The sequence below is a fragment of the Alligator sinensis genome, unplaced genomic scaffold (genome assembly GCF_000455745.1).
Source record: "Alligator sinensis unplaced genomic scaffold, ASM45574v1 scaffold82_1, whole genome shotgun sequence".
NCBI classification, from domain to species: domain Eukaryota; kingdom Metazoa; phylum Chordata; order Crocodylia; family Alligatoridae; genus Alligator; species Alligator sinensis.
The window spans coordinates 834,129-848,101 of record NW_005841860.1 but is presented as its reverse complement, the minus strand read 5'-3'; the positions used below and the strand labels follow the sequence as shown (position 1 = coordinate 848,101).

General features: G+C 45.0%; 1 protein-coding gene across 1 annotated transcript in view; it reads left to right on the top strand.

Annotated features, from left to right (window-relative positions):
• ABCA13 (ATP binding cassette subfamily A member 13) overlaps window positions 1-13,973 on the top strand; it is a 351,606-nt gene that overhangs the window by 287,628 nt on the left and 50,005 nt on the right. The window contains exon 57 of the mRNA XM_014524731.2: window positions 11,060-11,210. Within this exon, the coding sequence (XP_014380217.1) occupies window positions 11,060-11,210 (151 nt within the window). The remainder of the gene's footprint in view (window positions 1-11,059; window positions 11,211-13,973) is intronic.

Sequence of the window (13,973 nt, the reverse complement as noted above, 5' to 3'; positions counted from 1 at the left end):
AACCCAACGCAAGAGACTGAGAAAGGCAGATTAATTTTGACTTCATACCGTGGTAGTTAGAACACTTAGCTGGGATATGGGAATTGGTTAGGAGACTCAGCTGGGTTCAAGTTTTTGTTCCAATAAAGAATTTGTGTGAAGTTGGACAGTTCCAACAGGACAGACTGGGAAACACCTGGGAAGGAAGAACTTCTTTACTGTCTGAGCCCCCAAGGTTTGGAATAGATTGCTGCTGGAAGTGGTTCAAGCACCTACTCTGAACACCTTCAAAAGACATTTGGATGTTTATCTTTCTGGGATCCTATGATCCCTGCTGACTTCCTGCCCCTGGGGTGGGGCGCTGGACTTGATGATCTTCCGAGGTCCCTTCCAGCCCTAATGTCTATGAAATGTATGGTTTCTGAAAGGCAGAACAGAAGACTTGAAAAACCAAACAAACAAAAAATATATAAATCCAAATAAGTTTTATCAATTTTTTAAAAAAGAGCAAGCAAAAAATTTAAGTGTTTGACACCTAAAAACATTGTGGTAGCTCAAAGAAATCAAATAGTAAATTGTCTTTTTGGATTTATCATTCCAGGTGAATGAAATGCATAGAAAAGTGGAAAGCAAATAATATTTTACAATGTTGCTCGTTTTAATAGCACAAAGTGGTGTTAGTAACAGAACAAAATTTTGTTGTTGTTATTTTACATAAATACAAATTAATCCCACCTATACTTGCATTGTCTTCAGTGGCATTATTCATTTTTTCTTTTCTGCATCCTGAAGTAAATACCTATTTTCAAGAAGTTTAAGCTCCTTTACTCTGATGGGTGGGAATCTTAATAACAAGTTAAACAATTATTACACCAAAGGATTACTTTCTTTATTATTATTATTTCATTATGCCTCCTCAGACGAAGAAGCTGTAGACGAATTATAACCTTTCCAACCATATTCTACTTGTAATTGAGATGTAATAAAAATGCTCCACTAAGAGAAACAATTTCAAATTTAGCACTAATCACAATCAAATTTGCCACAGTAATAGCAATGTGGTACTTGGAAATGGTTTTGTCTTTTTGTCATATGCATCTCATTAGCATTGGCATAGTTCAGCGATGCATCTGTCCAAATGATATTATGTATAACTTCTGCACACAGTAATTATTTTATATACAGTGCCTTGCTCTTCGGATTTGCTACAACCTCATGCTAAGGAAAGCCAGGGAGCAACACTGCAAGCCATTACTTTGAAATATGTGGAAATGAGGCACTGTGATAATGAGCTATTGACACCCCCACTGATAGTCAGAAGTGCTAGCCATATTAAGGGAAATACTTAGCATAAATAGAGTTAAAATACCCAAAGGTCCTATGTTATAAGAAATGGTATGTATCCATTCTTTGGATACCATTTGTACACAGAAGTTTTCAGGTTTCAGCAATATCATATTGGACTACCCTGTAAATGCGTGCTTGACATTGTTAGAATATTTTTTAATTCTTTCCACTATAGCTGAGTGTCAGATTCAGATTAGTCTGTGCCAAACTCCTTGGTGTCACAATTAGACTGCTGCTGATACCCAAGCTACTGTGTTTGAATATACTACAGTTGCTTCTGACAGTATAAACTATCAACTAGTGTGAACCAGGAGCAATAACTAGTATGACCTTTTGTAACACATACTCATAAAAGCAGAGACTTGCCTAGCCAGAAAAGGAAGGAAATGGCCATGCATATATCAGGCATCACCCTTAAGGTCTGCCTTGCCATGCAAAAAGACATTATACAGAAGTACTATTTACTTTTGTTGAGCGTGCATCAGATTCTGCACAACTTCAATTATGTTCCTTTCTTTTGCCCTCACCACTGTCCTCTAACCCATACAGTCTCTTTCTACTGAGGAGGGCTAGGCACTAGTCTCTGTAGAGACAGCAAAGCTTATCTAAGAAAACAAGTGAGAGATCAGTGTAAAAAGATATGAAAATGTCATTGGCTCTTAGGTCATTGCAACGTAAGCACATACTGAATAGAAATGGACTTAACCATGCTTAAGGGTAGGCCTGGGCTTATGCAGTTTATTGAATTGGAGCCCTTGTAACAAGGATTTAGATGGAGAGGGATGTTCTTCTCACAAGTTGTCCCATTGAAGCCAGTAGATAAAGTAGTCAGTATCTGACACTTTTTCTATTGTGACCAATTTAGTTTCCTCTCCCATAAATTTAAACCTCTACTGTGTGCAGAGAGATTTTTAATGCAGTAACTCACATTCTTTGTTATCTTATAAAAGGTCACAAGGCCAACGAATACATCTCCAATGAGTGAAAAGTACCAGAGTTCTTTTCAACCAAAATTTGAGTTCTTTTCAGGGTTATCATATTCAACTCAATATATAATTAAAAGTGCAATTCAAATAGCTTTACTTGAAAGGCAGAATAAATTTGCATCAATATAATATTTGAGATGGTAGTTGTTATACTATATATCAGGATAATTGGTTTAATTCTAACTTAGCATAGTTACATTAATTGTATTTTTAACCTTGATTTTTTTATCATGTTAATTAAACATTAGTAGGCACTGACTCAAATGTGCAGTTAAGAGCACAATGGAATATCTAACTACTCTGGCCATTTGTAAATTTATATTTCATTTTGACTAATTAATGGAATTTATATCTCCATTGAAGCCATTATAAGTATCATGTATATCACTATCTTTACTTTCTTCGTGTACTGCTTGGAAAAAAGTTACAAAAATGAAACCTTATGCAAATGAGAGTCAACATTAAAACAAAAGATAAAGAACTGCAAAAAGCTGTTTTTTAGAGATGCTGAGCCTTCATGGTAATGGCAGATATGAGTGCTTAGTAGGGCTGTGCAAAATTTCGACGAGTGTTTTGTTTCCAAGCTGTTTCGATGCATTTTGAGTCACTGGCCCACCCACTGCCTCCCCCTGCCAGGCTGAGCTCAATGAGGCTGGTGGAGCCACTTGGAGTGCAGCCCTGGCTTTGAGCACAGCTCTGGTGAGCACAGTTCAGTGGCTAGAGGCTCCACAGACCCATGGAGATGAGCCTGATGGCAGGAGGTGAGGGAGAGGAACTGGCCAGGGCTGTGCTTGGAGCACAGCCCTGGCTCTCTCCCACCTCCCACAGAGCTGAGCCTGCTAGCAGGAGGTGGGAGAGAGCTACCGGACAGGACTGCGCTCAGAACCTGGGCTATGCTCAGAGCGGCTCCACCACTGGCTCTCCTGCTGCCTCGCTGAGGTCCATGGGGCTGGTGGAGCCACTTGGAGCACAAGCCCTGGTGAGCAGAGCCCAGTGACTGGAGAATCCACAGCTCCACAAGCTGAGCCTGGTGGTGGGAGGCGAGGGAGAGCCACTGGCCAGCACTGCGCTCGGAGCCAGGGCTGTACTCCAAGCAGCTCTGCTACTGGCTCTCCGGCCACCTCCCGTCACCAGGCTCAGCTGTGTGGGGCTGCGGAGCCTCCAGCCACCAGGCTGTGATCGCCATGGCTGCGCTCCAAATGGCTCTATCAACCCCATAGAGCTCAGCCCGGTGGTGGGAGGCAGAGGGAGAGCCAGTGACAGAGCTGCTTGGAGCACAGCCCTGGCTCCAAGCGCAGCCGTGGCCAGTGGCTCTCTCCTACTTCCCGCTGCCAAGCTCAGCTCCACGGGACTGTGGAGCCTCCTGCTGCTGGGCTGTGCTCACCAGGGCTGCATTCTGAGTGACTCTGCCATTGGCCTTCCCACCTGCTTGAGCCGCTGGGCTGAGCTTCATGGGGCTGGTGGAGCTGCTCAGAGTGCAGCCCAGCAGCAGGAGGTGGGGAGCTCTGCCAGCCCATGGAGCTCAACCTGCCCTTCCAGCACTGCTGAACTCCTCCCAGGGCCATAGGCCCCCAGAACTGCACATGGGATGACAGGAAGCTGCTGTTGCTGCCTGGGCCAGCAGTAGCACCAGTCTTCCTGGTGCTGGGTGTGGCCTGTGCCCTGCGCCGGTCCCAGGCAACAGCATCAGTCTTCTATCATCCTGAGCACAGATCCAGGGGCCTGCACCCCTGAGAGGAGTCTGGCACAGCCCCACAGCTGGGGGTGTGGGCCCCCAGATCTGCACGCAGAATGACAGGAGGCTGCCACTGCTGGCAAGTGACACGAGTTTTGCTTTTAGTAGTTTGAGGTACAGTATCCCAGAAACCCCTTCACCTATCTCCTTGAAACTTGGCAGGCATTATGCCTTTAGAAGGCTATACCGTTTCTGCAATTTTCATCTGAATCAGGCAAGAAATAACAAAGCTATATGCATTTTCATGATTCCCCATTATAGCCTATGGTTGAAATGCTGAAAGGTGTCGAAACAGTGAAACAGTTTTTAAGAAATGAAACAGTGCTTTGAAACAAAACAAAATGAAATGACAAAATGAAACACTGTCCCTTTGAAATGGTGAAACAGAAGTTGAAAATAAATGGTGCTGTTTCACACAGCCCTAGTGCTTAGGGCTGACTGGTAAGGGGAGCACATGCCCCCCAAGATTGGCCCCTGACTTAGCATTGCTCAGAATGGGGCAGATTTTTTGCTGCATGGGCTGGCAGTATTGGGGGGGGGGCGCTCTAAGCCGCAGCACAAAAGTATAGGTGTGGATATGGGGCTTTTGCCCCGCCCCTGGGCCAGGCCACAAATTGTGCCCCCCCCAGATTCAGGAGGCACCAGTCACCCCTGGTGCTTAGCATGTCTGAATATTGATCCTTACATGTAAAATTTCTAATCACATAACAAATAAAGGCCAAATCCTGCTTGCTTTGTTCACCAGCAGAGCCTCCCTGAAGTAGGCAGGTTTTCTCATGTAAGTAAGATGAACAAGAATCAGCCCACTGTTATTTTCTATTATTCCCTGTATTGTCTTCCAATTCAGGGCCCCAGATTAACCCAGCATATTTTTCTGTACAGCCTGAAGTATGAGGGTTTACTGAAACACACTAGGGAAATTAAATACCAAAAAGAGATTAGTGAGAAAACAAAACAACTGTGAGCCAAAAATGTTATCCATTGAGGCTGCCTTGACCACATGCCTGTTAGTTGTCTTTAATAAAAAAAATACAGCACTTTGGAAGTCATGCAAATAACATGACCACTCAGCATGTATAGGAAAACTTTTCCCTATGCCCTGAACTTTCTCAAAGCACTTCAGGGTGTAAAGTAACATTATCCCCAATATTGCAGATTAGGAGACTAGAGATATGGAAAATCTCTCTCTCTCTCTCTGGAATTAATTTTCTGTATTATAATGTGGCTTCCTTTACCATACAGTCACATTGGAGTAGAATGCAGTGTGGCTCTTATCACGCAACCTACAGATCCTGAAACCTGAAATCTGCAATGGGAGTATGGGGAAAAATGGAGTATAAGGGAAAGCAGTGCAAAGGGCTGTGCTGTTTAGTATGGATCATGCACCTATGATTCTTGTTTAATTTACTTATCTTTATTTTCTCTGTAATGCATAGACTTCTTGCAACAAGTGAAGAGAAACTTAAGGAGAAACGTAAGGAAAAGGTAGTGGCATGGTAGCCTCACTGAAAGAGGGATTTCCAAATTGAGGGGCCGCATGGAAGAAAGCACATGAATGTTAGAGAGGCAAGAGTAACACTCTTTTGCCTATTGCCGCTGTCACGACCCAGTGATTTTGGTGCCTCGGCACTATGGAATTTCTTGGCCACATGAGAGCTCCTTTGCACGGCAGAGTGTTCTGCTGCAATTGAGAACCTGCGTGTAGGAGAGAGTTCCCGCCAATTTGCAGTTTCCTTTGCAGGATACATTTCTTCCTTGCAGCACAGAAATGCACGGTGCAAAGAGTTCCCGCTATTCGAATGTAAATTTGTGCCCCGCTATTGGCCAGTGCTAAATTATTCACACGTGGCGGCTAGTAATTGGCTCGCTGGCCGTTTAAAATTCCGCGCGACTTCCGCCCAAGTCGAAGAGCTTTGAGCACGCTGCAGAGCGCCTCTGAAGTTATCTGACTTGTGGCTGCCGATCGATAGACTGAGCCCCTATCGATCTTTCTTCCCGTCGCCGAGCGCAACCCCAGACGTACCCCTTTCCCCGCCGGCTTCGAATTGTGGACGGATTAACTGGCTTGGGCCCCGCCAGCTGGAACAACTTGCGTGGTTGTTCAGACGACCGGACCACCTGCGTCGTGATTGCAAGCGGCGTGAGTAAAGTTTTTTGCAACCAATAAGTTGTGTCTGCCTCTCCCTTCACCAGCCCGCCCTAACGTGTGACCAATTTCTAACGCAACTCGAGTCGGCCCTGGCCGTCCGAGACAGCTGCAACATTTCTCTATGGGAAAAAAATTCTGCTCTGGGTTTGGAGTATGTAAGTGGGAGTGCGTGGCTTGGGAGCATCCTTCGCTAGAAATGATGCTGTTGCCATACTATAGGAATGCCCTATGTCACTCAGAGGGATGGGACTTCAACTACATCTCTGTCTTTTGTACCTCTTGGTGGCTAGTTCAGGAAGTTCCCCACTTCGATGCTGCCTGCTGACACCTGGTTCTCACTGGACATTCGATAGGAAGTCACCTAACTTAGGGCCAGGGTCCAAGACCCTTCATGTCTATACCTCAGCATGCCATGCTCACTTTGGACACCAGGGCCCAACACCTTGGATCCTAAGTAAGCATGCATTGAGAGAGGAATGGGTGAGCTCTGTGCTGCTGTGAGGATTCTGCTTATTTTGTGTCTGAAAGACCAGCGCACATGGGTAAAGAATGCAAAGTCCCTCTATATGTGAAAATTACTGGCCAAGGAAATGGATAGCTTGGTACTTTGTACCAACATAAATACTGAGGAACAGTGGTGGATGCATATAAGACAGTGAAGTAGTGTACTTTATACAGCTGTTATTTCACTGCATAGGTTACCACGTTTGATAAAAGCTGCCTTTCGTGCCTCAGTTTCAGTGTTTGTAAAATGAGAATGACAGTACTTTCCTTCTGTAGAGCACTTTGAGAGATGCAGATGAAAAGGACTGTAGAAAAAAGAAGTACTATTCTGTGACTACAGTGTTTCCGTTAGGTTTTGCTAGTTTCACTTAGATAAGTTTGTTTTGTGTGAGGTAGCATATACCTGTATTTCCCACACTTTACTATAGGGAATACCTAGATCCAGTATTTGCAGTATTCTAAGGTATTAGCTAAACCTATTAGCAAGTTTTATAGATAATTGTTGTATCTCAGTGTCTGGGTATCCTTAAGTGCAACTGGATGTAAAGTGTAGATTTCTCTATGTCTGCCTCTATATAAGAGAGAAGCAAAATATGGCTTGCAGGCTGGATGCAGCCTGCCAACCACTTGGATCTGGCCTGAGGGGGTTGGAGGGGGCAAATATTTGGAGCTGGCCTGTGGCTGACCCTGTGGTGCTCCACATGGGGTTGAGCCTCGCCCAGGGCATCCCACACCACGATCCTGCCCACACTTGCCAGCCCCAGTCTGGGTCAGCTTGCACAGCAGGGCTGCTCCTGATGCAGATGCAGCTTCCTGGCTGCTTCTCAGCATCCCTTGGCTCCAGCAGTGGCTCCTCCTCCTATACCTGCCCCTGCAGCACTACTGTGGATGGGAAGAAGCTTCAGCTGGGTGGCTTGTGCCCCAGAACGTGGGGCAGTGGGTCCAGCTCCTGGCTGCCTTCCACCCACTTGGCCACTCATGCTAGGCGGGCAGAGTGGGTGGAAGGCAGCTGGGAGCTGGAGCTCCATATGCTGGGGCAGGAGCTGCCTGGCTGAACCTTCCACCCCTCCCAGAGTGGTGCAGTGGGGCAGGAAGAGGAGCTGCCACTGGAGGTGAGGAAAGCTGAGCAGCACCACCTGGGTGGCTGCAGCCACACCAGGAGCAGCCCTGCCAGTAAGCTTTGCATGCTGACTGGGGCCAGTCCAGCAGGTGCAGGCAGAAGCATGGCGCAGGCTGCCCTGGGAGGGGCTCGGCTCCATGTAGAGCACCACAGAGGCAGCCACAGACTGCACCATCCAGGCAAGCTCTGCTGTGTGTGCCCCTGCCCCGCCCCTCCCTCTGCTCACCCCTGGCTAGCTCTCTGGATTTAGCACCCAGTCAGCCTCCCCCCCACAATGTGGGCAAGACAGTTAGTTGATTTTACAAAGTTAGTTGATTTTACAAAGGTGAGAGTGTTTTCCTTCTCAGGTTAGTAATGCTTGAAACCATTTCCCCCCTTCCCCCAAGTCCTGCAGGCAACAAAAGAATAGGATAGAGCTTTAAGCAAAACAACTCTCCTCTCTCCTTCTCTTCCTCTGTCTTTCTCTGTCTCTCAGGATAAGAAAAGTCAATAGCAGCACTAGGGGCATGTAGTTTTAGGCCTCTGCCTGGATTTCCCCATTTGGGATTTCCTGGGTGCACAATGCTTCAGTGTGGTTCCATGGTTGGGGCTGCACTGGAGTGAGTTTGACACTCCAGTGCAGTTCCAGGGCTGGGACCATCAGTCTGCTGGTTGGCAGTCTAACCCCTGAGATGGCACCAGAGCCAACATGCCCTGCTTACTGAGAGGTGCCCTGGAGATTCCCCAGGGCAGGTATCTGCAAGTAGGGAATACATCACCCATTGTCCTGCAGGATCAATGGGTGGGACAACAGGCGACTTGTTTTGTCCAGTGAAGTGGATCGGCTGTTCTGGGACACATACTGGCACAGCTGATCCACTTCACTGGGCAACATCCATTTATGTCCTTAGTGACTGCACCCACTGAAACTCCATATGGGTTCCAGATCTACAGTAGCCCTTCCTTGTGCATCCTATGACAGAATGTGTCTAACTATTCCTTTGCAATTTGTTTGTCCTTCATACAAGTTAGTCATCCATCGGACTCTTGTATTTCTTCGTCTATATGTTACATGATCTTAGTTGATTCTTGGAGCTGGGGGTTTCACTAATGGGAGCTAAAGGGATTTTACTCCCCAAAGCAAACTGGAGAACTAGCCCTAGTCAAAGCATGTCCCTGTCACATGTTTTCTCACATTGAGAGCTTAATGGATGTTTAACCATTTGTTGATTTGCTGCAGCAGAGTGATCTGGTTTAATGCCTGCCTGGTAGGGAACCATTCCAGATGGAAGTTGCCTATCCAGTTACTAGAATAGTAACACTCAATTAATCTCTGATGGGAGTTTTTTCCTGGAGCCCCTGAAGTTACAGCAGGGTTGATTTTGGCCTCCTTTGCATGTTCTTTGCATATTGCTGCAAGCCAGGACTTCAGTCATCCAAAGAGGGCAGCTCTGCTGAAAACAAGCAGCTGTATGGCCATACTATATTTGTATTAGTTCAAAGTGACTGTGTGCGCGTCTTGCGGTGCCTTTGGAGCCTGGGAAGCAATTCACTGTAAATAGAATTTCACTGTGTCAGAGTTCATTAAAGAAGTGATCCACTGTGTCTGTGATTTTATGCAAATGGATTCACGTTAGTAAATCCATGCCCTGAGGTGCAGATAGCTTTAAAAAGACCATTTAATTTGATTCAGTTATGCTGGAAATCAGCCCTGGGAGAAATTCCTTACTGTTTATATTAAAAATAAAACTCTTTGAATTAAACATGGACAAGGGGAGGGGTTAAATCCTGACTTCCATTTTGTTATGCCACATGTCTCCGTTTTGCTAGAGTGCTCCCCGCTCGCTGTTAACTAACTTGGCATCATCCAAAGCCACACAGGTATTAAAAATTTCATGTCTTTCCTATTAAGACCAGAAGCCCATTCTAATTAGTCACCAGCAAGGTTCATCATATCATGGTAAATTGCCTTTTGACAGCGTTTAAAATACGTTTTGATACTGTGGTTTGATTTTAAATATACAGTTTATGTTTTTCTTTTCTCCCCAGACTCTTGAGCCTTGTTCAGGATTATCAGATGCATATTTATACTTTATCCAAATGTGGCATTTGTGGACCATGCATATGAACAATTCACTTGTCCATTTCTAAATGATTATTTGTGTATTCAAGCTTATTAATAGGATTCAAAGTAATCATTAGCACTGTGGCAAAAACCCATGCAGTTTAAATGTTTTCCTCCCAAAGCTCAGACTTTTATCTCAGCTTTTTGATTTTGAAAGGTCTATAGCTCTGTTGTTTGTCTGAATCCCTTCCTGTAAATGTAAATCAGTACCACCAAGTGTTGGATTAGGTATTGGAATAGGTAGGGTACATTTAGTGTCATTATGGGTAATGAAACACCATTGCAATCAAGCTTGCTTCTTAGAAATGAATGCAATTTCTAGTAATGTACAGTTATAAAGCTTGGGCCAAAGACTGAAATGAGGGTGATTTCTTTTTCCTTGGCTAGTCTCATTTAAGCTATTAAGCTTTTAATATTTCTGTGTTTATTTTGGTTTTCTTAGACATTTGGTAGGATTTTACATGTTTAGTGTTCTCTCTCTTTTCTCACTCATATGTACATAAACACTCTCTTTTTAAATTATTGGGGGGTCTGCTCATCATTTTGTGTTTGTACACCATAGTGCCTGTGGCATTATAGTCCATCCTAAACCTTATGAAATTTTCAGTTTCTGAAATGTTCTACATTCTTCATGTCCGGTCAGTCTCCTGAGCTAAGGAAGAATTTCATGGTAGGGATTATGGAGGTTCCCCCTGGAATAGTCCACATCTTGTCTCTTCCCTCTTCCTAGTCCTGCACTGAAAAGGCAGTAGAGTGTGTGTGGTTCAAAACAAAAGCACTGGGTTACACCTGGCTTCTTAATAGCATGGAGGCCAGGAATAGCTGTGTTTCCATTTGGTGTGGTTGGTGGGGGAGGCAAACCACCAGTAGCATATGATGCCTGCTAGAAAAGAGGCTCCTGCTCCTGATACATGTGGTAAAGCTATGGGATTAAGGAGTGCCATGGAAGCTGTCTAGTGAATTTAGTGAGAGTAGGAGGAAGGTAGGAGAAAGGGGAGCTGGGCCAAGTGACTTCCTGTCCTCACCATGGCAGATGAAAGTGAGAATGTTTTCTCTTGAGTAAAGGCTGCCCACAGTGATACCAAGGCTAAGGGATGCCAAATGTTTCAATCTTTTTTACTTTTCTCTCAAATAGGTCTGAAATAGATATACTGTCTGCTATCTCTGAGGGCATTCTGATTGGCTACTGCCCACAGCAAGATGCCCTGGACGAACTTCTAACTGGTTGGGAGCATCTTTATTATTACTGCACACTACGTGGAGTGCCAACACAATATATTCATAAGGTAGGTATCCATGTTTTATCTCTGCAAAACTGGATAGGGCAACATTGTGCCAGAGAGATCACAGAGCAGTTCTGTTTTCTTGTACCAGACAGAATTCCTGAAGCTGCTCTATTGTGACATGGAGTCCACAGTTATTTGGCTGGCTCAAGGATTGGCCTTGGTTAGAAACATCTTTTGTCATTCAGTTGGGCCCTGCACCCATTTGAGCTGGTCTGGGCCTTGGGATTGGGCTGTGCTTTAACAAGGTGCTGCCATGCAAACAGTGTCCTATGGGTATTTCAGTAGTCATGTAAAGTCCAGCATTCAGTCCTTTCCTTATCAACCTACCTTATTAGGTTTGATTAAGGATGGGCAGAGTGCTGCAAACACTAAGGAAAATATATTGCAGGATAATTGTTATTGCATTAAAGCTCTTGGCTATAATTACCTGTCATCTTCATAAAGTGACAGTTGCCTTCTTATGACCAGCTTTTAGCACATCTCTACTCTTCTCTAGCTTCCATTATCAGGGCACTTAATACAGACATGGATGGGAACAGTTTCTTGTATGTCTCATATGGCTGTATATTAATTCAGAGAACATTGTTAAATATTTATAAGGCTTGCATAAGTTATTGAATATTTTTTATCATAAATGTAATTTAAAACAAATCAAGCTTTTATTATTTAATTAGGCAGCAGGCTCTTTTAAGTGCTGTAAGCCTGGTTCTCAATCTTTGTTAAGGTGTCATGCATAAGGGCAGTACATCCCTATAGTGTACTTATCTACAGTTTTGTTGACAGTCAATGAACCAGAAAGGCATTGGCCAAGTTAGTTTGAAGTCTACTAGAAAGGAGGGCAGACTAGCTGGTTCAGAGAGGCATGAGCTTTCATAGGCAACAGCCTACTTCATCAGATGTTTTATAGATTCATAGACACTAGGGCTGGAAGGGACCTCAGAAGATCATCGAGTCCAGCCCCCTGCCCCAGGGGCAGGAAGTCAGCAGGGATCATAGGATCCCAGCAAGATAAACATCCAAATGTTTCTTGAAGGTCTTCAAAGTAGGTGCTTGAACCACCTCCAGCAGCAGTCTCTTCCAAACCTTGGGGGCTCAGACAGTAAAGAATGTCCAGCCTGAAACGGTCATGGAGGAATTTGTAACCGTTCGACCTTATCATCCCTTGGGGCGCTCTGGTGTCAGATGTTCCCCAGATCCTGGTGAGCACCCCTGATAAACTTATAGGTGGCCACCAGATCACCCCTGAGGCTACGCTTTTCTAGACTGAAGAGTCCCATGGCTCTCAGCCTGTCATCATAAGGTCTGTTTTCCTGACTTTTGATCATGTGCGTGGCTCTCCTCTGCACTCTCTCAAGCTTTTCCAAATCCTTTTTGAATTGTGGAGCCCAAAACTGATGCAGTACTCCAGCTGCAGCCTCACCAAGGCTGAGTACAAGGGGAGAATGACGTCCTGGGATTTGCTTGAGAAGCATCTATGGATACAAGCCAGCGTTTAGCTGCACCATCACATTGAAGGCTCATGTTCATATTGTGGTCAATCATGACCCCCAAGTCCCTTTCATATGTAGTGCTACCCAGCATAGCACTGCTGAGCCTATAAGGATGCTGCAGGTTTTGTTCCCAAGGTGGAGAACCTTGCATTTTCTGGTGTTAAACACCATCAGGTTCTCATCCGCCCATTTCCTAAGCCTGTCAAGGTCTGGCTAGATCACCCTCCTGTCCTCAGGTGTGAACGCTTTACCCCAGAGTTTGGTGTCATCGGCGAACTTGGCCAGTCTGCTTCTGACACGAATGTCCACATCATTAATGAAGATGTTAAATAGTATAGGTCCAAGGACAGAGCCTTGAGGGACCCCACTGGTCACCACGATGATTGACTTCTGTCAACCACCACTCTCTGGGTCTGACCACGGATTCAATTCCACAGCCAGCGGATTATGGTGAGGCTGAGGCCACAGTTAGTCAGTTTTGCTAAGAGGTGATCATGGGATACCATATTGAAGGATTTTTAAAGTCAAGATATATGACATCAATCTCTTCTCCCTTATCCAAGTGATAGGTCACCTGGTCGTCAATGGAAATAAGATTGGTCAAGCAAGACCTACCCACAACAAACCCATGCTGGCTATCCCTCAGGATGTTACCATCGGCCAGTCTTTTCAGAACGGTCTCTTTGTTAATCTTTTCTAACGCCTTCCCTGGGTTAGAGGTCTGGCTGATGGGCCTATATTTTGCCGGATCCACTTTCCTCCCTTTCTTGAAGATAGGCATCACATTGGACTTCTTCCAATCTTTGGGCAATTCACCAGAGTGCCAGGAGTTCTCGAAGATCCATACCAGCTCAGGCACATACACATTCAAATCAGCCTAGGCACATACATACCTATCACCAATTCAAGCACATACACTACACACCCCAAAAGTTAGACACAGATCACTAATTCGTATATCATGCACACAATGACATATATATACACACACACACTCACCAGTTCACACACATACAACCCACCTACACATACACACAGGCAAGTTCCTAACTTGGATGGTAGAGTGTGTAGGTGTGTGCTTGGGGTATCTGGGATACTTGGGGGAAGGTTCAGGTGAGAGAGTGAGTTAAAGTGTAGGGAGTGAATATTGCCAGAACCAGGATCAGAACCGGTGGACTACAAAGAAGTTGGCTGAGGAACTGAGGCTTGGGTTTACTTAAGGTAGACTGGGGCTGGAAACTGAGGCAGACAGCTGTGATATTGGTGGGGAGGA